The following is a 25,060-nucleotide window of genomic DNA, read 5'->3' as shown; positions in this document are numbered from 1 at the left end:
TCTCTCTCTCTCTCTCTGTGTGTGTGTGTGTGTGTGTGTGTGTGTTTAGTTATAGGTGAACATGCGCATATGTGTATGGGAGTATGTATGAATATGGTATACATTTGGAGGCCAGAGAACAGCCTTGACTGTCTTTTCATCAGGGAATGTTCACTCTTTTTTTTTTTTTGAGGCCAAGTCCCTCACTGCTTAGAACTCACCAAATAGCCTAGTGGCTGGCCAGAGAACACTAAGGATCTGCCTGTCTCCAATTCTCCAGCACTGAGCTTCCAAGAACATACCACCACTACATCCAGCTTTTTTCCCCCCATTTGTCTGTCTTCATTTTAATGTGAACATTGTAGGGAGGTCCTCCTGTTTCTATAGCAAACACTTTACTGATGGAACTCTCTCCCCGGCAGCCCTCATCTCATCTCTTGATAGCACATGCCATAATTTCAAGTCATCTTATTTCACTGAACTTCCTCACTGTCTAGGAAGCAAAGTCCCTTCAGACAGGGCCCCCATCCTTCAGGAACTCCACTGTGTTTTCAGCAGGCAGCTGGACTCAGTAGATAAAGGAACCATGTTGATGAATAGCAAGTCAATGATGAGGGACCATGAGCATTGCCCCAGCAACAGTCCATACTGATCTGAACCATGGAAATAAATGCCATGTGACGGAACTGCTTGGGTGTTGGGACGAGGCAGATTGGAGGTTTTTAAGAAGCTAAGTAGTGACTGTAAAGAGATGAATGAACGCTATGAGTTTCAGTGAATTCTTGTCAACGAAATATCTTCTCAAAAACTCGCCTCACTTGTGAAGACACAGAGGACGGTATAGAAAGCAAAGGGTACATGGGACCGGCCACCTTAATTCCTGAGATGTGGCCTTACGGCCCAAAGCTCCAAGGACACCTTTCGTCACTCTTTCCAGGGCAACTAGAGAAAGAGGCAAGGAGGTGGGGGTACTAAGCAAGCAAACTGGGAGCTGTCCTACATGAGAGTCAAGGAAAAAGTGGGATTTCTTGTTGGGGAATCAGATTTCCAAACTCAGAGTCCATTCTGGGTGCAGCTCTTGGAGGTACTGAGTTTGCAGAGAAGACGGGATCTTGTTCATGGAGCAAAACTAGACCAACAGCAAAAAGGAAGGCTACGACTTAAAAAAAAAAGTCCCATTGAGAAGGGAAGACACAAGAAGAAATGTTAGCACAAAAGAAGCTACACAGTCAGGGTCAGCATGAAATTAACCAATTCGCTGCTGCGAAAAATAAATGCTGTCTGGATCTAGCAATTTATGGTTGAAATGGTTTTAGCTTCTAAAGGAAGAAAAGAGGAAAATGGAATAGGCTGAGCTTGAATGGGAGCAAAACACAGGTTTTTAAAAAAAACATTTTTTCATTTTAGCCATCAGAAATGGGTTCCTCTCATTTAAAATGGAAATTATGCATGTTTCATACAGGACTGCAGGTTAAATACTGGAAATATTTGCCTCCTAACAGCAGAAGTTAGTGCTGTGGACTTTTGCCAATAGGAGAGACTAAAGGCGTCCCCCAGCTAGAGAGCATATATATCCATGCTATAAAAGTCACTTCTTTTTGGCAAGCATAGATATGTAAGGTATTAATAAATTCAACATGCAACTCAAGGAAATAATGCCAAGAATTAAAGAAATTACAGATTTTCATATCTGTAGTCATTTAAAAACAGAAATATAGCTTGTTTTGTATAAAAAATGATGGTATCAAAGTTTCTGTGCAAGCTCAGTTGGCCTGGTGAGGAATGAAAGAACCAGGTCAACGTGTGTCCCTACAGTTTTGTCTGGGGGAACTTACTTAAGAGTGCTGTGCCTCAGTTTCCCCTTCTATAAAATACTGATACTCACATGTAGATTATTCTGCAGTTTGACTGTGAGGATTCAGACGAAGCATTCAGAATAAACTACGTAAAAACCAGCAACTATGAGGACATTTCGTGGTCTAGAGCAGTGCTTCTCAACCTGCGTATGGGTCAGGACAACGTTGACAAAAACTCTATCTCCAAAAGTATTTATATTATGATTCCTAAATGTAGTAAAATTACAGTTATGAAGTAGCAATGAAAATAATTTCATGGTTGGGGGTGGTCACCACAACATGGCAGCAAGAGGAGGGTTGAGAACACTGTTCTACTGGAGAGTTTAATTTTACAAAGATACCTTCTGACAGTCAAGTTAGATCTCATACATTGTTTAGCCACATCCAATCGCCTGGCGCCTCAGCCTCCTCTGTGACTATTTCTCCGGAAGCGACTGTACACAGTCAATGAGAAGTAAAAGCCGCGCCACTTGTGAGCCGATTTAATTACCAGGACATCCCCGAGACCTAACCTACTTTACCCCTGCTCTGAAAGCCAGCATCCCAGGAGCCTACATTGGAGTGAGACAGCGGCCAGGAACAGGAAGGTGATTTGATCTTCCCAACATGAGACCTGACAGCACAAGGAAGCAAGACTTTCCAACCTCCTTGATTTCCAACCCACATTGGAAAGAGGAAGAATTTCCTTAAAACCTCTAGAAAGACTACATGAAATACTTGAAAAAATTCAAGTGGATACTAAAATTAGGTATTTGTGTGTATTTTTTCAGAAAGCAAACCTGTCAGGTAGCAGAGGAAGTCCCACCACTTCATCAATTTATTTTCTATCTCCAAATTTTGTCAGCACTTTAAGGTAAGAGTTTTCTTTATGCAGGGACCAGTAGCTGGACCAGGACAAAGACTTAACAGAAAAACATAATAGTGGCAGCAGAAAGAGATATTTTTGTATCCAACATAATTTTATTTCTACACAGGACAAATCTTTAATTTTTTTTTTTGCTATTACATGGAAGTTAGAGCATTCAAATGTCATAAATACAAGCAGAAGAAGGCAACTTGATGGTGAATAGGAAGAAAATGGCATGGCATTGCCCTGGATCCTCATGGAGATAGAGGCCATCTAACCTATGACCCATTTCAAATTTGTCTTGATATACCCTGTACTTAAATAAAGCTTCTCAAAAGGCACACTGGAAATAAGCATGATTCGGGATGGTGTCTAGGGTAAGACACCCTAGAATAGTGGTTCTCAATCTGTGAGCTCCGACCCCTTTGTGTGTGTGTGTGGGGGGTCACATATCAGATATCCTGTAGATCAAGTATTTACATTATGAAGACACTAGATACTTCACTTATGATGCTGCTGGTGTCTGCATTCGACAGAAATTCTGCCCCTGGCAGTGATCTTCATTTTCTTATTCGTTTTCCTGGGAGGGTTCGTTTTTCTGAATCAGCCACACCTCGTTATTTCTATCAAGTAACTGGAACGGACTGCTGTAGCTAGCAGTATAAAAGACCTTTTCATTGAAAACCTTTCCTTCTTCCCTCAAAATGTTTGCTAATGTCAAAAGTTGTTCTTGATTCTTTTGGCCACTGGAGAATCCGTCAAAGGACCTACAGGGGAGAAAGTGACTGGGCATGAGTGGTTTTACTATGGATACCAATGCTAATCTGAGATGAACAGCAGGGTCTGGTACCCTGAAAGCTGCAGGAAGTGGCCTCCAGGCAGCCACTGACCTGCATGGCTAGGCTCAGGAGGTTCACCTAGGAGAGGCCCAGGAACACTCGTAAGTCCCATCCGTTGACTTATTTGGAACTCGCATCTTCTTGTGTGGACTAACATATACAAAAGTTACCCTCGGACCCTATTAAAATGTACATTACTAGGAACTTCCCAAAAACAAACTGATGCTTCAATTTAAAGAATCACACAGAAGCTCTCCCAGACAATCACTCCTGTTCCACACTCCAAGTCCCTCATCTCCCTCCCACCCCTCTCTCTCCCTTCCTTCTTTCCCTCTTACGTACAACGTAGGCTACCCTGAAAGTCACTATACATCAGGGGGTTTTGCTATATAGCTCAGGCAACCCTTAGAGGCATTACGTTGTTGTGGGATATGTGTATACTGGGTGAAGATGTATTTGCTGTGATTGGTGTAATAAAGAGCTGAACAACCAATCGCTAGGCAGGAGAGACAGGTGGGACTTCTGGGGGGAGAGAAGGGAAGGGGAAGAGATGACAGAGGCGCAGGGGAGACGCCAGGAGACATGGACAGAAAAACGGGAGGTACAAGATGAAAGAAAGGTTAAAAAAAAAACCCAGATTAATAGGTAAAACATAGATTAATAAAAACAGGTAAATTTAAGTTCTAAGCATTAGTGGGACAAGCCTAAGCTAAGGCCAAGCTTTCATAATTAATAATATGTCTCCATGTCACTTGTGAGTTGGTGGCCCAAAGAAAAATCTGACTACACTATGTCACCAGGACTAACTTCAAGTTCATGATCTCTATAACTCAGCCACCCCAATGCTAGTATTAATAAGTGTGCCATCAAGCTGGGCTTCCTTGCGTTTGTTTCTTTGTTCTGTTGTGGTTGCTGCATATTTTGAGATGGAGTCTTAATTGCTCAGGCTGTGTCAGAATTCTGAGGTTTAACTCCTGCCTCTGCCTGCCAAGTACCTGGGACTACAAGAGTGTGTCAACAGACCCAATTCAGACACTCAGCCAAATGCTTTCCCCTTTTCCTCTTCTGGAGCACAGAGAACACAATGGATTACAGATTAATACAATATAATTTGGATGTTTACGCATTTGTAGTCAAATGAAAGAGATCAACATTTTCACAGCATATCTGAATATCCTGAGAAAGTATTTTAACAGAGATAGGACCAAAGGCTAAGAGGTGTCTTCTGAGTTGGTCTTAGAATGAAGGATGGTTTTCCTGAACAAAGGAAGGACAAAGGAAAAGCACCGTCACAGGAAAGCATAAAATGAGGTCCAAAAGGAGAGCTAAAGCCAGAAGCAAGGCCTTTGTATATTAACCCATGACCTTCCGGGACTATGCTACACGATGCTGAGTAGAGAGAAACCTGATGAGATCCGAGTAAGAACGTAGGCCGAGAGACAGGACAGATTAGCAGATGGACAAGGACAGGAAGGGAAAAAGGATAAAAGTTTAGTCAAGAACATAAAAGTATCCTCCCCAGATGACGTCACCGCAGCACACGGACATGCTGAAGAATAGGACATATAAGGACAGTGGGTTTTACTTAGAAGGTGAAAAATGAGAAACAGAGTATTTTTAATATGTGTCATTGGTATATGTGTTCTTAGAAATATGCCAATGCAAAAACAAAAACCAACCAACCAAACCAAGAGAACCTGTCTGGCAGCCTCAGCTCAAACATAATCCTGCAAAGAAGAGCAAAGACCATGTCTATTCTAGTCGACAATGTCTCCCCATCCCGAGAGGCACGCTGGCAGATGGCAATAGCAAGGGCTGGGCCACCACAGACAGTCCCCACTCTAGCTATACCTCATGGAACTGTGGGAGGGGGCACAGCACATCATCTTAGAAGAGTGACAGGTATGTGATTGTAGCCTGGTAGAAGCTACAGGGAGGTGACGCTAAAACAGTGGTCCTCAACCTTCCTAATGCTGTGACCCTTTAATACAGTTCCTTATGTTGAGGTGACCCTCACCATAAAATTATTTTGCTGCTACTTCATAACTATAATTTTGTTACTGTTATAAATTGTAAATATCTGATATGCAGGATTTCTGATATGTGATCTCTCTGCCCCCCCTGCACAAAGGGGTTGGGACTCACAGGTTGAGAATCACTGATCTACCCCATGACAACTTTGCTGGGCTTGGGAGCACCCAAACTCATGGGATACAGCTGTGTGGGGCATCAAGGGCCTACTCCTTGTCCAGCAAAGCTTTGGAGGTCCAGCCTCCAGTCCAATGAACCTGAGGGGCAAAGCCTTGAGAAAAAGAGATTAAAGTTTTGAGATTTGGGTCTTGAGGCCCATTACTAGTTCCCCATATGGGATGCGGATGTCTCTCCCGTGCATGCCACAGTGTTGTTGTGCCCTGGAGCCCATAGCTTGTTTGACTTTAGCGGCCCACAGCTGGTGAGAATTTGCTTCGGGATGAATCATGCCTTGTGTCTCAGCCAGATTTCATTTGGATGATATTTAAATGAGTCTTCTGAGTCAGTGCTGAAATGAGCTAAGATTCTGGTGTTGCAGGATATTTGTTTACACTGGGTGAGGATGTGTCACCGTGACTGGCTTAATAAAGAGCTACACCGCCAAGAGCTAAGCAGGAGAGAACAGGCAAGAGTTTAGGAGAGATGCGAGCAAGATACTGAAGAAGTTGGACATACGGTAACGAGGAGAGCCACATGGCAGAAGGCAGATTAAATAGAGACAAGTTAATTGAAGTTGTAAGAGCTAGCTGGGGAAAAGCCTAGGCTAAGGCCAAGCTTTCATAATTAATAATAAGTCTCCATGTTATTTGTGAGCTGGTGGCCCAAAGGAAAGTCTGACTCCATCCTGGGTTAATGGAATGGAACCAAATGCATTTTATATGAGAAAGACACAAAGTTCATGTGCTCGGGACAGAATGCGGTGGACTGAATGTCTGGATCTCTCAAAAATTCATACTGAACTCCTAATCACAAACGTGATGGTTTTAAGAGCTTGTGGAGGGTGATTAGGTCATGGGGGTTGAACCCTCATGAAAAGGAACATTACCCTTACACAGGGGTTCCAAGGTGCTTATATGAACCAGAGAACGGTCCCTAGCCAGTCACTAAAACTCTCAGTGCCTTGAACTTGAACCCAGCTTTTAGAAAGAACTACAAAACACAAATATATGTTTGTTATAAGTTATAGTATTTGTTATAAGTCTATAATATTTGTTGTGGCAGCTCAAAAAGACTAAGACAACATCATATACTGTTTTTTTTTGAAGGTATTATTGTTCAGGTCTACCTAGATTATGGGAAAGGAGGCCCTATGCTCTGGGCGATATAATTTGTGCTATGTTTTATATGGAAGGTATATAATAAACTTCTCAATAAATAGACCGTATCTTGCAGTAGACCTCAGTGACATTTTAAAACCGAGTCAGTAGGAAAACACCATGAATGCATTAGGCTGTGCTTATGGAAGGGCGAAAAGCCTGCTGAAATTGCTCAGGGGGCAAATGCCAAGTGCACACGGGTGAAACAGGCTGGTGGTCAGTGGGCCCTGAGTTAGCCACCACTTACCGCACAAACACAGTCATCCCAGCTCTGTCTTCAATGAAGACATCTGACTCGGAAGGCCTGGGGGGATCGGATTGCTGTTCGGAGGGGACGCACAGCGAAATGGTAATGGTAGACTCGCTGAAAGGACTTGAGCCGGGCTCCACGTAGCTCGTCACTGGAGCGGTCAGCTTCATTTTCATCTCTGCAGCATGGAAAGGGAAATCACCTTCAGTGTGTTGATGGGTAATATGAATTTTAAAAGCTATCTTTATGTGAATTTTTTTGGACTTACTTTATAGCACCAATATAAATATGCCTCCCTGAGATAATGTCTCATCTTTTTTTTTTGAAAAAGGGTAGTGGTGGAATGATAATTATTTATAGTCTACATCAACGTTTTCTGTAGTATTGTATTCTGGGGTTAATGAATTCTACTTTCAAACATAAAGGAGAAATTACAGGAAACATGAGACAATCATTTTTCTCTTTACCACTCAGAAAATGAGATCCTCTAGGCTAAGAGACCTGCAAAGTTATACACATACATACACAAATACACACATGGGGGGGGGGCTGGGGAGAGGGAGGGAGGAAGAAAGAGAGAGAAGCCAGTGAGTTCTGACTTGCCTCATGCTCCTGTACATCTCCCTGTCCCCTGGTACCACTAGTTAACATTCACAAATTATTAGCGATACTTGCCACATAGGTAAGAATTTCTCCCTAGTCACAGAATCCCCTTGCCCCATTTCATCCAACAAAAATTGGGGACGAATAGAATTAAAAGGTAGACCCCAGCAACACCGTCCTCCAGCTACACTAAGCTTCCTGAGGCCAATCCCATACAGTAACATGAGGTTTCCAATGGTCTGGTTATTCATCTATTACAAACGAGGATTTCTTCCCTATGTTTAAACTCAATAGCCTGAGGATCGCAGCGGGTACTTTTACCTTTCTCATTTTTGCCTTGAATGTAGCTATTCAGTTTTGTGAAGCCAGTCTGGATGGCTGAATCCCAGTCCATAGACTCCACACAAGTGCTGACCCACTTGGCTGGTCCGTAGTGTCGGATCTCATAACTTCCGGGCTAAAATGGAACGGAAAAAACTTTCCGTAGCAACTCCTGGGCATCGGGAGGTGAGAGGTAGCAATACAGGCAGCCTTAATCCCTAGTCTACCAGAAGACTGCTGGCCAAGGAACTGCTGGGGCCTCTAGGTCTAGCCTGAGATTCCAGTCTTTAAGAAGGGCCTCTCTGGAGATCTCCGAGGGGATGGGGGAGCTGATATTGCCCTGAGGCCATGTTAAATGAAACAAGCATCTCTTATATAGAAGTACTGGGTCTGCATAATAACCAGTTCCTCTCCACTTCCCCCACCTCAGACAGGAAATGGAGGCATGATTCTCACGGGGGGGGGGGGCGTAAACAAAGCATCTCCTGCCGGGTTTATGCAGGCTCTAAAATAGCACTTTTTACTTAACTCAATGGGACTCTTCAAACTCACGATAAAGTAGCCCAGAAGCAACCTTTGCGGGCCCTGGAAAACACCTACCTGTGGGTCTGTGTCCTCTGGAGACTTCCAGCCTGGCATCTCCACTGCAGGCTCCACTGCGTCCTCGGCCGCCCCGAGGTCTGGCTCTGGCTCCTCGGCCATGGGTAGGGACAGCTCGCCAGGGGCTCGCTCCTGGGTCGCCCTGTTTGTGTGCACTAGTCACCTTGTCCCGAGTCCCCGCTCCGCCAGTGCACCGCCTTGCACCCCTTACGGCGGGGTCGGCGGAGCCGCGAGGGGGCGTGGTGATCCCAGAGGGAGTCAAGTCCTCACCCCACCCATGCGCCAGTCCTGGCCACGCCCCTCCACCGGGATCGGAGGAAGGGCCAGGATCACCCGGCTCTTCTGCAGCGTCTCTGCCGCCCAAGTCTTTCTTTTGCATAGCCCAGCGGAGGGTAGCAGTGGGCGGAGACCTGAGCAACTGCTATTAGGTTTCTGTGGAACCGGTCTGGGCGCCTCTCCAAAGGCGGCAGACAGACGCTGTCAGCTCCTCTGCAAAACCAGTCTCCTCCTGGCCACAGTAGGGTACCACCTGCCCCTCCGGGGCCACTTCCCAGCAGCCAGAGCTCAGAGAATACCAGGAACTGGCATTAGTGACTCTTCAGACTTGGAGTCCAAACCCGGATCAGCTGCCCCATTTACACCTGAAAGGCAGCCAGGGTCCCCAGTTTTCAGGGCTGCTTATTGCACAAAGTCTGTGGAAACCCAGAGTCGTTGGGAGGAGTCTTGGGCTATCTGCTTCCTTGACCCTTTCCAGAAATGACCTGAAGCCTCATCAGCACTTGAGGGTGGGCCAGAGCACACAACAGTGCTTCTTAGATACTTTGCTTAGGGTTCTTACTTTTCCCAAAAGATTTGTTGAAATAAATTCATATACAATTCATCACTCTTTTTTGAAACTTTTATACTTGTATACAATATATGTCGATCATACCCATCTTTTTCTCTCTACCCATCAACTCCCTCAAAGATTCATGCCATCACACCTCCCTTCCAACGTCAAATGGTTTTTATCATTTATTTAGCCCACGGAATTCAACTAGTGCTATTTGCATGCACTGGGGCAGAAGTCGCCCTCTGAGGCACTGGGAACCTACCCATGCCCACACTCCTAAGAGAAACGAATTTCCATGTCCCAGCAGCCAGTAACAGATGCAGCTCTTGGGGGTAGGGACCCAGAGGTCTTCCTTCCTCATGTATTACATGTATGTGTATTAATATACTAGTCAATGAACCAGACACGATGGTGTAAGGAAAATTCTTAAGAAGAGCCTCTCCGCCGACGCAAAATAACTCCAATTAGACCAAATTAAAAATGTCCACATTTAATAAATGCTGCAATCTTGGATGGACTGGGACAGCAAAGTGGGGAGAAGAGCCCAGGCAAACCAAACCACGGCTTCCTATTTCAGGTGGGAGCCTAAATAGCCAGTGGGAGTGGTCCTGATCCTCCTCAGGGATGGGTCAGCGCAAGGCAGACTGGGAGTTGGAGTCCAACCAAGGCAACTCCCAGGCCAGGGGCTGGGGTGATGCTTCCAAACATTCTAGACTTCTTGGATATAGAGGTGTTAGAGGGTTGGGGGTCTCACTTCCAATCAAACAGGTGGTGTACCCCATAATCCTAGCACTATGGTTTGGAAGCAGGAAGTTCAGGAATTCTAAGTGATGCTTGACGAGACACCAAGTTTGAAGCCACTGCACCTGCCCCCCCCCATTGGCTTTGTGAGAATGCCTCAGAAAGAGAAAGTCAATAATAATAATAAAGTGGACTCCTTAATGGCCTTTAAGTGTATTTATGGAGTTATGCAACCATTACAATGTTAGGACAATTTTTAAAAAGCAACCCCGTACCTCAGCCTTTAGCCTTACTCAACCCTGTGCTAAGTTAGCTTTTATGTTGTTGTTGCTGTTTGTTTTTATTTTGTCAATTTGGCATAAACTAGGGTCCTATGGAAAGAGAGAACTTTCTTATTCTTAAAAAATATCCCTGGGGTCCCCCCACCCCGCAGCAAACTCCGGTGGGTCCCAGCAGTGCGGGGCGCCTGCTCTAGGGTCCGGCACCCGAGCAAGCGGCTACAGCTTCTCACCAGCGGGAGGGCACGCACGCGGCAGGTCAGACATATAAACACAGAAAATAGCCATAAATGTTTAAACACAGAAAATAGCCATAAATGTTTATTAAAAAGGGGAAGGGAGGAAGGGAGGGAGGGAGGGGGAGAGAGAGAGAGAGAGAGAGAGAGAGAGAGAGAGAGAGAGAGAGAGAGAGAGAGAGAGAGAGGAGAAAGAGAAGGAGGGAGAGAGAGAGGAGGAGAGAGGCAAAGCCCCGTGTGTACACCGGGAAAGGAAAAGCAGAAAGAGAGCGATGGCCGGTGGAGGTCAGAAGTTAAAAGGAGTGGGCGTGGCTAGGGCAGGGACCGGAAAGAATAACAAACTTAAACTGTAAAAATGTCCCCCATTAAATTGACTTGTAGGCAACTCCATGGGGCATTTCCTCTGATTAATGGTTAGTGTGGGTGTGGGAGGGCCCAACCCCCTGTGGGTGGTACCACCCCTGGGCAAATTCTTCGGGGAAGTATAGAAAAGGTAACTGGGGCTGGGAGTGGTGGCAAGCACGGCATTAATCCCAGAACTCCACGGGGGGGCGGGGGGACACAGGCAGATCTCTGTGAGTTTGAGGCCCACCTGGTTTACAAAGTAAGGTCCAGCACAGCCAGAGCTAGGTAGAGAAAACCTGTCTCAAAAACCCATTAGGTAAAAAAAAAGAAAGAAAGAAAGAAAAGAAAGGTAGCTGAAGGTGAATCTGGGATCAAGCAACGTTCTTCCATGGTCTCCACTTCAATTCCTGCCCCCAGGTTGCTAGCTGCACTCAGTGTGGAAATATAAGCCAAATAAATAAACCCTTTCCTTCCCGAGTCACGTTTGGGTAGTGTTTATCACAGAAGGCAAACGAGGACATTGACCCCTAATTCCTGGAGCCACCCTCTAGACGCTGCTAATTTTAGTTATCTTTGTTTGGATGGTTTGGTTGGAAACCTAAAAGCCCTAAAAACCAAAACAAAACAGAGGGCCTGTCCACCCTGCACCTCCCATCCTGGTAGGTGAATCTGGGTTTAGGTCATTTCCGGAAAACATCAAGGAACTAGGATGGTGTAAGTGTCTCTCAAAATCACCGAGTCCACACCTAACTCCTGGATACTTCATATGAGTAGAACCATGGCAGCGTGTTCTCCTGTGTGACTGACTTCCTTTGCTTAAAATGTTTTCAGTGTTTAGGCATGCTGTGGCTTCACTCTTTTTTTGTGTGTTCAAATAATGCCCTTTATAAACGTTTTGTTTATCAATCAGTAGTTGGTAGTTATTTGGGTTGTTTCTGGGCTATTATGAACAATGGTGCCATCGGCATTTGTGCAGGGAGGGGCAGAGGGGAGGGAGAGAAGGGAGGAGGGAGGGAGGGAGGGAGAGAGAGAGAGAGAGAGAGAGAGAGAGAGAGAGAGAGAGAGAGAGATTGAGATTGTGTTCAGGTTTTCATTTCTGCTGGGTGGAATTTCTGGGTTAAGTGGTGAGTCTGCTTTGAACTGACAGGCTGTTCTTCAGCCATTTGACACTCTTACCAGTAGAGTGTGGGTGCTCTATTTCCCTCCATCCTCAGCAGTTACCTGACTGAAAATTGTACGTATTTTGTGGGTCTACAATTGGCCTTGTAGATGTGATTTCTATCACATGAAATTCAGAGTTTCACAGTGTTCAACTCAGTGGTGTTTAGCACATTCACCCGGTGCCACTGTCTAATCCCAGGATAGTCTGTTGTTGCAAAAAACAATCTGGAAAACTGAGCAGTCGCTCTCCCTTCCGACCTATACCCTCGTCCCAAAGCCTGGCACGCACTGATCTACTTCCTGCATCTATAGATTTGCCTCCTTTGAGCATCTTGTATAGCATTTGCAAGCTCTGCCTGTGCTGTGGCCCAGATGGGTCCTCTGTTCTCGTCATTGCTGGGAAATAGCCCATTGTTTGGACCTGGTAGTTGAAGCTACTTTCTTTCTTTGTCCTTCCCTGCCCCAGCTGTGCAAAGACCTCAGGCCACACAGTGCTATCTAGCTGTTACATGGAATCTATTATTATTCAGAGCTAAACTTCAATTATTTAGTGCAAACTCAATAATGAATTTTGACTTTTTTAAAAAAAATTTCCTGTTACAGTTACAGAATACACAATTCATAGAGATGTCAGCAGGTGACCAGGCTACTTTTCTATTTTTGAAATTGGTGATTAGGAACATACAAGAGCAGAAGAAAGGCAGGGTTTATTCCAAATTAGTGGGATCGTATTTTAGGACACGTTGAATAAAATCTAGAACTGTCAAGTGTTGTAGCTATATTGAAAATCATTAAGTTTCCTACTGATGAGTTCTGGTTAAATTGTTCTATTAGCTCAAACTTAACCAAAATTTGATGTGACACCATGAAATGTTTATTTACTTAAATAAAATTACAGTGGGGTAGCTTTATAGCAAGGGCTCTGTACGGTTAATCCCAACTGGGAAAGAGAGTGCCATATACTTTTCAACAGTAACTGTAGCTGCATCTTCATGTCTGTGGACTCCTATTTTACACAGTCCCCATGAGTGCTGAGATCAATGTATCCTGAACCTTTACCACAGAGCAATACAGAGTAGGTTCCTGTGAGCTTTTAGCTATAACATTTTTGCCAACCAATCGGTACCTGACTTGTTTTATAAAGATGCCCTACTAAATATATATATATATATATATATATATATGTATTATACATGCAAATGTATATATATATTGTTGATTCATAAACAGTGAACTTATGACCAATATTTTACTTTATGACCGAATGAAGCTTCTCTAGCACATGAATTTCTCCCCAAGGCTTTTTAACAACCTTCGCTTCCAATGAGAAGCAGTAGGCAGTACCTGGAGGCCACTGCACACAGAGACTCACCAGCCAAGAGTGCACGAAGAAGAAACCATGGTGGTGAGTGGACTGCAAGCAGGTCATTGTTAGGATGTGACATCTGTAACAAGAAGGCAGAGCAGCCTCCCTGAGCTTAGTGGGGGCGGTGTGCACTGGGCAATCCAGAGGTGTCCTCACTCTGTGCATGTCCAGGAGAGGCTGGAAAGCTCATGAGTACAGACCTCTGCTGTCTCTAAAGTCTCCTGCCTTCCTCCGGCAGAGTGATCCTAAAGGCCCGTGAACTGCCTGCCAGGCTCATACCCCTATTAGCTCCACGATGGTGCTGATTTTCTGCATTGCCTACTTTCATTGAGGCTGTTTAGAAAAACACTGATAAGAAAGATAAGAAACAGCTTAGAGTTTGTGGAGCTACTGCCCACCAAGGTAGAGAGGGCGTGCGAACAGGAGAGCGAGGTGGTTTGTGGCATCATAGTCTGCAGTCAGAAAACAGAAAAGATGAGAAGTGAGGCCAAGCTCTAAACTTCAAGCCCACCCGCACTTCAGTGACCCACTCCATAATGGTTCTACAGTCTTCCAGAATAATGTCATTGGATGGAGACCAAGTGATCAAACTCACATGCCCATATGGGATATGTTACATTCAAATGACAGTAAAAAGTATTTGGATAATTCCAGCTCCTTCAGATACCCTGAAGTCTTAGTTGAGACAGATCCTAGAGGTCCTGGAGAAGATGTCGGCTGTCCCTGTGGTACTCACAGAATCTATGAGGATAGGATGGAGAGATGGCTCGACACTGGCTGCTCTTCCAGAGGTCTTGGGTTCAATTCCAAGAACCCACATGGCAGTTTCCAACTGTCTGTAACCCCAGCTCCAAGTGATTCGACACCCTCACACATACAAATGTGTAGGCAAAACACCAGTGCACACAAAATAAAAATAAATCATTAAAAATAACATTTTTCTGACACTGTGGAGAGATATGATTTTTAGAAATTATAGTTTGATGAGAATTTGCTCTGACTGGGACTGATAGGTAATGAAGCATTTTATCTATAAATAAAGTTTTCTTTCTAGCCTTCACATGTCTTAATGTGATGTTGTCTCTTACTGTGGGATTGTGTCTTTGCCCCCACATTGTAATTACATGTTTGTTTTTAAACATTGTTTCTGCCATCTCAAATGTGATAACTGTAAAATGGATAATTCCGTGCTATACTAGCAATAAGCATTATGTTGGCGACTTGGTTTTGATGAGAACTATGATACTCTTCTATTATTTAGACTCCAGACAACCTATGCAGATCAATTTTTACTGAGCACCTGCTCAGCAGAAGATAAATAATTGCTTGATAAATGTTGAATGAATGCCAAGAAGAGGATTTATTAAATACATAAATAGCCATTGAATATTTTTAGGAGTACCTGTGAGCAAACCACCTTTTTTTGCGCCACAGGAAATGGAGAGAAATGTGTTGCATTGTGGGGTGAAGGGGTGAGGAAACTAAAATCTATTATGCAAATGTGTTTACAAGCAAAAACATGGGTTTTAGTGAGAGTAAGATGTGTATGGCTTCTGGGACTTAGAGGCCCACCATATTTGTCTTAAAGAGCTCGTGTCCTGGGGACCGGGGAGATGGCTCAGTGGTAAAGTATGACTACTCAAGCATGAGGACTGGAGGATGCAACCCCAGCATCAAATAAGGTTGGTGCACATCCATAATCCCAGCACTTTAGGGCAAGCTAAGCAGATTGTCAGGACTAGCCAGTCTAGCTAAAACTGGAACTTGAAACACCGAGAGACTTTGCCTCAAAACATACGGTGGAGAGTAACAGAGGAAGACACTGACCTCTGACCTCCACAGACACAGGAGCATTCATGGACATGCACACATGCCTATACACACGGCATACAATGTTTAAAAGGGTTCATGCTTCCGAGTAAAACTAGACTACTAAGTATTTCACAACTAGATAGAGTATGTTTTCCAAAACATTTAGAAGAGTCCTAGTCCTTGACCATCTAGGAGAAAATGGTTCTAATAATAACGTGATTGGGATCAGTTGCTAAAACCTTCAGGCAGCTAAATGAACCTTCCAGTCTTCAGTGTGGAGCTTTCAAAGTAGCTATAGAATCATCACACTGTGTCTTCACTGGGACACATTAAAGAACTGGCTCTTATTCCCATGTTTCTAGACAGTGTCTTTTTATAAAACAATACATTTATTCATATGGATATTTTTCCTGCTCAGTTTACTTTGATAAAAAAAAAGTATCTCCAGAGAATGAGTAGACCTCATAAGAAGAACAAACAGGAATCAGGTTGACCTCTTGATGACCTTTATAAAACTGAAGAGTTACAGTGGCGCACTGTCTCTGTTTCCTTTCAGCATTCTAAGACAGTCGATTCTCAGCCTGTTTATGGATGCTGCATGTGGTCTCTCAGGTCATCCCATGCCTGATTATTTGGGGGTTTGCTTGTAGGAGCTCTGATCCAGACAGACATAAAGAAGTGATTGGTAATTAAGAATTGAAAGGGGGGGTGGGTCTGGAGAGATGGCTCAGAGATTAAGAGCACTTGCTGCTCTTTCAGAGGTCCTGAGCTCAATTCCCGGCAACCATATGGTGACTCACGGCCATCTGGAATGGGATCAGGTGCTCTCTTCTGTCATGCAGACATGCATGCAGGTGGAACACTATGTATATAATAAATAAATAAAGTAAAAGAAAAAAGAATGGAAAAGGTTTGTCAGTCCCACCTAGGACACTAATACTTCTCAAGCTGCCTTCTAGGAAAGACTATTACTTCTAAAGAGCATTTCTAAGTCAGTGATTAAGAGCGTTGGCTACTCTTTCAAACGGCTGAACCATCCATGTCAGGTGACTTACAACTCTAGCTCGAGGGGACCCCAGATGCTTCTGCAAGCTCTTCAGTGAATGTGTGCATGCACACACACACACACACACACACACACACACACACACACACACACACACAATGTAATACAATAAATATTATAAAATACCTAGTTCATCAAAAACAATACGTGATTCTATTTGCAATGATCACTAGCAGTCCATGCTGTGTGACTCTTATTCCACAAATGAAATCGTTAATTCTATATTAATTCAATTGGTATCAGTCGGGTAAACCAATGTCATGTGTGGGTGTTTCATAAGAGTTAACTTGCTATAAGTGTCTCTACTCTCAGCTGCTCTAGTTAACTTAGATTATTCACACACGATTTACAAGCCAGAACCTGTTTGTAGATCATGGTTTGAGGAATTCTGGTTTAGGTGACTGTCCCACTTGGATCTGATACAGAGTCTCATACATTATTACCAATGGCTCTCATACCATTCAGCCACACATTTTGTGTGTGTGTTTGTGTGTGTGTGTGTGGCATGTAGTCAGGCATAGTGCTAGAGCAGTAACTGAGAACTACATCCTGGTCCATAGGCAGCATCCAGAGAAAACATGACACTGGGGCTGACGAAGATTTATGAAACCTCAAAACCTATCCCCAGTGCCACACTTCCCCCAATAAGGCCACACCTCCTAATCCTTCTAATCCTTTCAAACAATCCATTCCCTGGTGACTAAGCATTCAAATCTATGAGCCTATGGGGGACTGGTCTTATTCAAGCCACAAGAGCCGTCACTTTTCCACCAACTCAGAAGAAGGTGTTTCCTTCTCGACTAAAATTTGCATTTAAGAATCTGTTTTCGCCAGGTGGTGGTGGCGCACACCTTTAATCCCAGCACTCAGGAGGCAGAGGCAGGTGGATCTCTGTGAGTTCAAGACCAGCCTGGTCTACAAGAACTAGTTCCAGAACAGGCTCCAAAGCAACAAAGAGAAACCTTGTCTCAAAAAACAAAACAAAGAATCTGTTTTCAGTCAGGCCCCAATACTTCCTGTCTGTGTGGTCTTGGGCACATGTTTCAGCTCAGGGAATCATTCCTACAAATAGACACTGTTTTGAATTGTAGCCCCCACGCCCTGCCGATACTATGTGACAGTACAGTATTACTCCTGTATTGCTGTGCCTGCACTGCAGGACCATTGGTGAGTCTCGGGCAAGGGCCTAGAGATTTAAACACACAAAGCCACACAGACAGAGACATGGGTCATCCTTGAAACAGGAATGCCCCCTTTATTGTGTCCAGGAGCAGCTTATTTAGGGATCCTTAACTGATAGCCATGCCCCAGCCAAACCCACCAGAAACTACTTCCCTGCCATCAGGAATTCATGCTCAGAGCAGTTGCAAGCATACCACGTTGTTTATAAGAAATTTAGGTTCTGGGGGTTGACAGCGCCCAACATGGATCAGTTGTGAAATGTCTCTATGAACTCACAAATACGTGCTCCCTAGATGGTTGCACTATTCTGAAAGGTTGTCCAAACTTTAGGGGGCAGAGTCTCAGAAATAACAGTTATCGCTTAGCCTAGTGATGGAGGAAGGTCATTGGTTAATAAAGAAACTGCTTGGCCCTGATAGGTTAGAACATAGGTGGGTGGAGTAAACAGAATAGAATGCTCGGAGGAAGAGGAAGTGAGGTAAGACGGGACAGATGTGATGAAGCAAGCCACCAGGTCAGACATTCTGAATTTTTCCCGGTAAGACTGGTGCTACACAGATTACTAAATATGGGCTAGGCAAGTTGTGAGAATTAGCCATTAAGAGGCTAGAACTAATGGGCTAAGCAGTGTTTTAAATGAATACAATTTGTGCGTTGTTATTTCGGGGCATAAGCTAGCCAGGTGGCCGGGAGCCATGTGGCAGGAATGCAGCCCCCAGCTCCTTCAACAGCCTAGTACTTTGCATGTTCTGTCCTGATACATGGTAATTATTCAGACAGCCTTTTGCGGATAAAAGCTATGAATTTTTCCTGATTTAATGTCTTAAAGATGCTTTCTAGTCCACTGGAGACTTTAGTTAAGATGTGCACTTTCTCCTCTGTGCCTTGATTATACCCCCCTCATTCTTAATCTTTTCTGGCTAGAATTATTTCCCCCTCAAATACTATTTAGCTGTTAAAAATGTAATTCTTTTGGAGGTGATTTTTTTTTCAATTCTGCTATTTCTCGGAGCAAGAGCAATTAGTACTACCAGGGTTTGCTAGTTATGTCAACATTTAAATAAGAATATGCTGTATAGGGGCTGGAGAGATGGCTCAGTGGTTAAGAGCACTGCCTGCTCTTCCAGAGGTCCTGAGTTCAATTCCCAGCACCCACATGGTGGTGGCTCACAACCATCTGTAATGAGATCTGGCGCACTCTTCTGGGGTGCGGTCTTACACGGAGGCAGAATGTTGTATACATAATAAAAAAGAATATGCTGTATCTATTTGCTCCTAATACAATTCTGAGACATCCTGGGAGGACCCACTTCTACTTGGTCTACAGGTCTTGGTCACCACAAAAGGTTCCAGAGAACTGTCTAGTCTTCAGAGTCAAGGGACTCAGACTCTAGGCTTAACGTTGTAGCATCTGTCCACTGCTAAGAGCCAGAAGCTCCAACATCCCAGGCCCATAGAGAGACCGTAACACTGGCGAGACTGAGCCCACCATATCTAAGCTGTATAACATTAGAAGATCCCCTTACCCTTGCTTCTCTCTGGCCACTGCTGACACTCCCTGCTGTCAAACACGGAAGGAAGAGAAAGCTGTTAGACACCAGCATTTGCAGGGCTTCCTGTCCACCCACAATTTCTATCTAGGAAGAGCACAAGGACCTTCACCCAGTCAATGGGTGGCTCTGCCTGCTGCTAACCTTGCCTTGCAAACTGAGTTGGCTACAGTGTGCAATAGGACATTTGTAAAGAATGCTAGGTAATGTGTGAGAACTTACAGCTCCATTTGAAAATCTAGTGTTGTGTAAATCTTTACCCTACTTGTGTCCATGGTGAAACTCGCCTGTATTTTGTGGTCTGCTTGTGTTATCTGGCATAACAGCCTTTCAGCCCTAATTTCCTATTGCAACTCTGGCTTTATTTCTATTTGACTAGTCTGGGTGAGTCCTGGTTTCTGTTTCTTAACGTTCATCAAGTATGTTGGGGACTATTATTTTCAGGTGTGTGACTTTTGTTTACGCTGCATTTGATTAACTGTGAAGCTGTGATTCTTTGCCTGTCTAAAACATCTGATGGGCTAATAAAAAGATGAATGGCCAATAGTGAGGCAGAAGCGAGGATAGGCGGGGCTGACGGGCAGAGACTATAAAAGGAGAAATGAAGAGGAGGAGCAGCAGCAGCAGCAGGAGGAGGAGCAGCAGCAGCAGGAGGAGGAGGAGCAGCAACAGCAGCAGCAGCAGCAGCAGCAGCAGCAGCAGCAGCAGCAGCAGCAGCAGCAGCAGCAGCAGCAGCAGCAGCGGGAGCAAGAGAACAAGGAGAGGAGGACATCAAGGGCCAGCCACGGAGTAAGAAAGAAAGATATACAGAAGTAAGAAAGATAAAACCCTAGAGGGAAAAGGTAGACGGGGTAACAGAAGTGAAGAAAAGTTGGCAAGAAACAAGCCAAGCTAAGACAAGGCATTCATAAGTAATAATAAGCCCCTGTGTGTGATTTATTTGGGAGCAAAGTGATGGGCCCCCTCAAAAAGCCAAAAGAATGGAACATTACACAGCACAAGTGATTTTGCTGTGTGGTCAGGCTTGCCATTCCTTGGTTTGGTCGTTTGAATGAGAAATTTCCACCATGCCAGTATTTGAATAATTGGTCCCCTGCTGATGGCACTATTTGGGGGTGGTTTAGGAGTTGAGGCCTTGCTGGAAGAGGTATATCACTGGGGGTGGGCTTCGAGGTTAGATAGTTGTTGGGACTAATGAGTCCTGGCCTTCAGCTGCTCTTCCCTCCTAGAACCTTCTAATTGAAGTTACTAGAAGCTGTGCCTAGCTTAGAGGATCAGAGGATGGGATTTTCAGCTGTTGGCCATTGACTGCAGGGTATTTAAGCCTGCATGGTGCTAATAAAGAGGGGCTTTTGGTACCAGTGTTGGAAGGTCTGTGTGTCGGTCTGTCTCTGCGTGTGTATTTTCAACCTCTAGCCCCTTGCCCGAAGCTCCCGAACTGGATTCTAGTGCATAGAGCACAGACGGGGGCCGCGGTGTGCGGCAGATAGTCACACCCCATTTCCAGGATGTGAGTGCTTAGCCTCCTGTCGCCAGGTCTGCTGCTTGCTACGTTTCCCTACTGTGATGGACTCCTTGCTCTGAAACCATAAGCTCAAACGAGCTCGCTCTTGTACAAGTTGCCTTGGTCATAGTATGTATCACAGCAACAAGAAAGGAACTGAAACACTGAGTCTGTGACCGGGGCCAGTGAACATTTTCTGAGAGAAACCAGACAGTAAATGTAGGATCTGAAGGTTATACGCAGCTAATTGGACTTTGAGTGTTGGGGATACAGGGCCTTGAGCCACAGATCTCTAGAGAAACCAGGAATTTTAAGCATGCAGGATTCTCTTCCCAATGAGAAAGATGTAAAAAACAAAAAAACCAAAACAAACAAAAAACTGTTCTTTCATCTAGAAAGCTGGGAATTGGAGGTGGTTAATAACCCTTTGCTCTGTGTTATCTGTTGGGATAGGGCATACCCAGATCCTAATACCAGGACCCAATGTGGCTAGTAATCTAACTGGCCCTTACAGCTCTCCCACAACCAGGACCAGAGGTGGCTAATAGTTCAAGTGATCTCTATGCTATCTATATGACCGACACAGGACCAGACCCTTCCTTAGGCCTGTAAGCTAGTATAGGCAACCTGTCGGTAAAATCCATCTTGGAAGAAATGACATATGCCCTGAGTTAAGGGTCAATGTAATTACTCTTTCTTGTGCACTGGGGATCGTATTACACCAGGAACATTTTCCCCAGATTGCACTGAGTTTTAAATATGCCGAAAATGCCACACCTGGTTTTACACTCTTTAGAAGTCTTATTCCAGGTGGATGAAGTCAATCTGGGCTGAGTTTTCATTCTCATCTCTTCACGCCATTCACCTCCCTGCCTGACACCTGCGGGCACCCCCTCCCTGGGAGAAAAAGGTAGCCATAGTTGGGAGGAAGAGTGTCTGTGAGCCAATAACACTCCACTTTTAGACTCTGAAATTTGAATTTGGTGTGCCCGAAAATGTCCTCATGTTTTTCAACTATTCAAAAAAACATCCTTGTGTTGTTGGAGGTACAGAAACAAGTGGCATGTAGGATCTGGCAAGTCCAGCCTTAGAGTTTTTTTTTTTTTTTGTTCCTAATGATGCACATTTTTCTTTTTAGTCATTAAATTTGTTTTTTTTGACAATTTCACGCATGTACATAATGCAAATTGACCACCCTTGCCCCTTTCCATATCCCTGCCATCCCTGTCTATCCCCTCTTCCTTATATAAATTCCTTTCTCACATTCATGTCTATTCTTTTTTTTTTTTTTTTGGTTCTAAAACATTTTTTTTTAATTTATTTATTTATTAAAGATTTCTGTCTCTTCCCCGCCACCGCCTCCCATTTCCCTCCCCCTCCCCCAATTAAGTCTTCCACCCAGCCCGAAAAGCAATCAGGGTTCCCTGTCCTGTGGGAAGTCCAGGGAACCCCCACCTCCATCCAGGTCTAGTAAGTTGAGCATCCAACCTGCCTAGGCTCCCACAAAGCCAGTGCGTGCAGTAGGATCAGAAACCCATTGCCATTGTTCTTGAGTTCTCAGTAGTCCTCATTGTCCGCTATGTTCAGAGAGTCCGGTTTTAGCCAGCCTTAGAGTTTGTATCTGTGTTCCTGCTTCAGTTTGGTGGCATAAAGTATTTCATTCCCTAGATTGCAAGAGCATTTAAAACAAGTCTGAATCGTTTTTTAAAATTATTTTCTGTGTATGGATGCTTTTCCTGCATGCATGTCGGTGTATCATCTGTGTGCCTAGTGCTCGTAGAAGTCAGAAGAGGGCATTGAGTCGCCTGTTGTGAGCCATTAGGGCTGGGAATCGAACCCTCTTCCTCTGGAAGAGCTCTTACCCGCTGAGCCATCTCTTCAGGGGCTAACAGTAAATGTCATCAAAACACTTTAAAACATGGTAATGCCTGTCTTTAGCCGTCCTTAGAAACTGTAGCTGTTGGGATTATTTGGTCTATGTGTAGCAAGCCCAGTCTAAATGATTGACAATTGTATGGAACGGTGAAATACAGGCTTAGTTACAAACATTGCTGCTCTACTCACTCAGCCGACAGTGCGCGTTTCTTACTTTCCTGTTCTGTTACTCTCATTTTCAGTAAGGAATGATGCTTGACTCATGGTTACAAGACAGCTGTAGTAGCCCCAGACATCACATGCAGATATGTGACATCCAACAAAGACTAAGAATGCTTTATGTGCTTTGTGCATTTGTATTGGATTTTATGTGTACATACATGTGTGGGTGGGTGCTTGTATATTTACATGCATTTCAAGGCTGAAGTTTAACATTGGGTGACTTCTTTAATTACTCTGTATATTATTACTATTATTAGAAGTATTAGTATTATTGAGACAGTCTCTTACTGAAACCAGACTTCACCAATTAGAGTAAACTATCTGGCTAACAAGCCCAAGAGAGCCCCTGCTTTCTGCCTCTCCATTGCTGGCTTTTTAATGTGTGTTCTTGGCAATCAAACTGAGGCCCGTATGCTTGCCTGGCAAACATGTTACTGACTGAGCCTTCTCCTCAACTGGGTGGTAAGATCCCTACTGTACTTGTTTCTTTATTTCCTTCAAAGACCATTAGAGAATTTTTATTACAAGAAATTTCCCAGTTGGGCTTTGGTGGAGCTCACCTTTAATCTCTTTACTTGGGAGGCAGAGGCAGGTGGATCTCTAGGAGCTTGAGATCTGCCTGGTCATCAGAGCCAGTTCCAGGACAGGCTTCGATACTACAGAGAAACCTTGTCTTGAAAAACAAAAAACAAAAACACAAAAACAAAATCCCTAAAAGAAATTCTATTGATTTTCCACCTTTGTAGGATATATTTGCTTTAGTTTTCTGAGCTAAAACCATTGTTCTTATCAGATTACATTTTAAAAGAAAAGTACCCTATTTTTGCTTACTTTGTTTTCCTACAATCTACAACATTGGCAAATATGGCATAAAAATGTCAAAAAGATAAAAGCTGCACTGTTTTAATCATCTGTGCTCATCAAAGTATTGTCTAGTTTATATTGTAAAAACAGCAAAAGTTGTTTTTAAAAAAGTATATTAGTAAGATTTGAAGAATTATGTAACACACACACACACACACACACACACCAACACCAACACCAACACCAAAGCCTACTTTGTTATCTCCATGGCTGTTGGCAATCTACCTCCCAGTTGGGAACACTCACCTCTACTTCTCCATTTGAAAACCATCAAGGCAGATTGCTTTAACCCCAAACTAGCCTGCAGTGAGAGCCCCAAACTTATGAGGAGTGTGGGCTGAAGTCCCACCTGAATGAGATCTGGGGGTAAACATCTCCGGCTGCAGAAGCACTCTTTGTCAGGACACAGAGGCCAAGCTTCTGGTCACAGTTCTGCCTTTACAGGGCTATTACGGCAGACAGTGGCTTAGCTCTAGCTTCAATGTCTGTAAAGCTAGGGTTGGGATTTTGTGGTTTACGAGGTTTCTGTTAGAGGCAAACCTGTTCTATTTAAGCATGTGACCCCAAGTTTTTGACCTTTATTTTCAATGACGAAAACTACAACAGAGTCAATTATGGTATTCTAGTGCAATACAGTAGCGCTACAGGATATGAAAACGACATAGCATAAAAACAGTAAGACAATGCAAGATTATAGTAACTGTCACTTCTACATAGCATTGGTGCCCTGGGAGACATTCTGATGGAACCCAGACAAATTCCATTCCCACTCCAGAAACTGAACCAGAGGGCAGATATGAGTGCTATATAGAAAGGAAATAATGCTAGAAAGGGTTATTTTTTAACTAAAATATTTGCAAACCTATATTTCCATTTCTATTGAAACACAGACCATGACTCTTTACAATTTACTCTGAAGCTCTAGAGATGTCTTCTGTTGCTTCTAGAACTCTTTCTTGAAATGATCAGAGAAGTAAAGCTAGAAGACTCTGCAAAACTGGTTTAGGAGAACAAATTTCATGTGGCAGCAAAAGCAGTGGCCTTTAGCTGGCCTGGCCTTTTTCCCTGGCTGCTCAGAACCATCCTTAGTTTAGGAATTCACCTAGTCATTCAGCTGTTAATTTCCCTCTCAACACTGAACTTTTCCACTTCTCTAAGGGGTGTTGTTGACTTAGGGGGTTCAGTTATGTCTAAGAACCTGGGGTCTCTTGCCTAAGGAACTGGGATGGAGGTCTATCTGTTTCATACTCAGAAAACAGCCTAAGGGTAGGGCAGCAAGGAGTCGCAGCTTCTTGGATCTGGACGGCCTTTTCTCCTGCACGTCTGTAAAGATTGGCAGCATGTTTTAGAGGGTTTCCGGAAGATTTAACTTTTGCTCCTCTGG

General features: G+C 44.0%; 1 protein-coding gene across 1 annotated transcript; it reads right to left on the bottom strand.

Annotated features, from left to right (window-relative positions):
- Positions 1 to 2,787: 2,787 nt before the first annotated feature.
- Hebp2 (heme binding protein 2) lies at positions 2,788 to 8,964 on the bottom strand. Its single transcript, XM_075948223.1, has 4 exons — positions 8,643 to 8,964; positions 8,043 to 8,178; positions 7,116 to 7,296; positions 2,788 to 3,449 (listed from the first exon to the last, which is right to left on the bottom strand). The coding sequence occupies exons 1-4, from the start codon at positions 8,742 to 8,744 to the stop codon at positions 3,251 to 3,253; spliced, it is 618 nt and encodes a 205-aa protein (XP_075804338.1). The 5' UTR covers positions 8,745 to 8,964; the 3' UTR covers positions 2,788 to 3,250.
- Positions 8,965 to 25,060: the final 16,096 nt, after the last annotated feature.

The sequence above is a fragment of the Microtus pennsylvanicus genome, chromosome 1 (genome assembly GCF_037038515.1).
Source record: "Microtus pennsylvanicus isolate mMicPen1 chromosome 1, mMicPen1.hap1, whole genome shotgun sequence".
In the NCBI taxonomy this organism is placed as follows: Eukaryota; Metazoa; Chordata; class Mammalia; order Rodentia; family Cricetidae; genus Microtus; species Microtus pennsylvanicus.
The sequence above is the reverse complement of the archived record's forward strand: the minus strand, read 5'-3'. Positions and strand labels throughout refer to the sequence as shown.

Bases quoted from the DNA above. Each gene is read 5' to 3' on its own strand.
- Hebp2 (XM_075948223.1), bottom strand. From the start codon at position 8,744: ATGGCCGAGGAGCCAGAGCCAGACCTCGGGGCGGCCGAGGACGCAGTG. The intron at 8,179-8,642 runs GTAGGTGTTTTC...GTTCCATTTTAG, and splicing joins CAGAGGACACAGACCCACAG to CCCGGAAGTTATGAGATCCG. The intron at 7,297-8,042 runs GTAAAAGTACCC...TCCATGCTGCAG, and splicing joins TCAAGGCAAAAATGAGAAAG to AGATGAAAATGAAGCTGACC.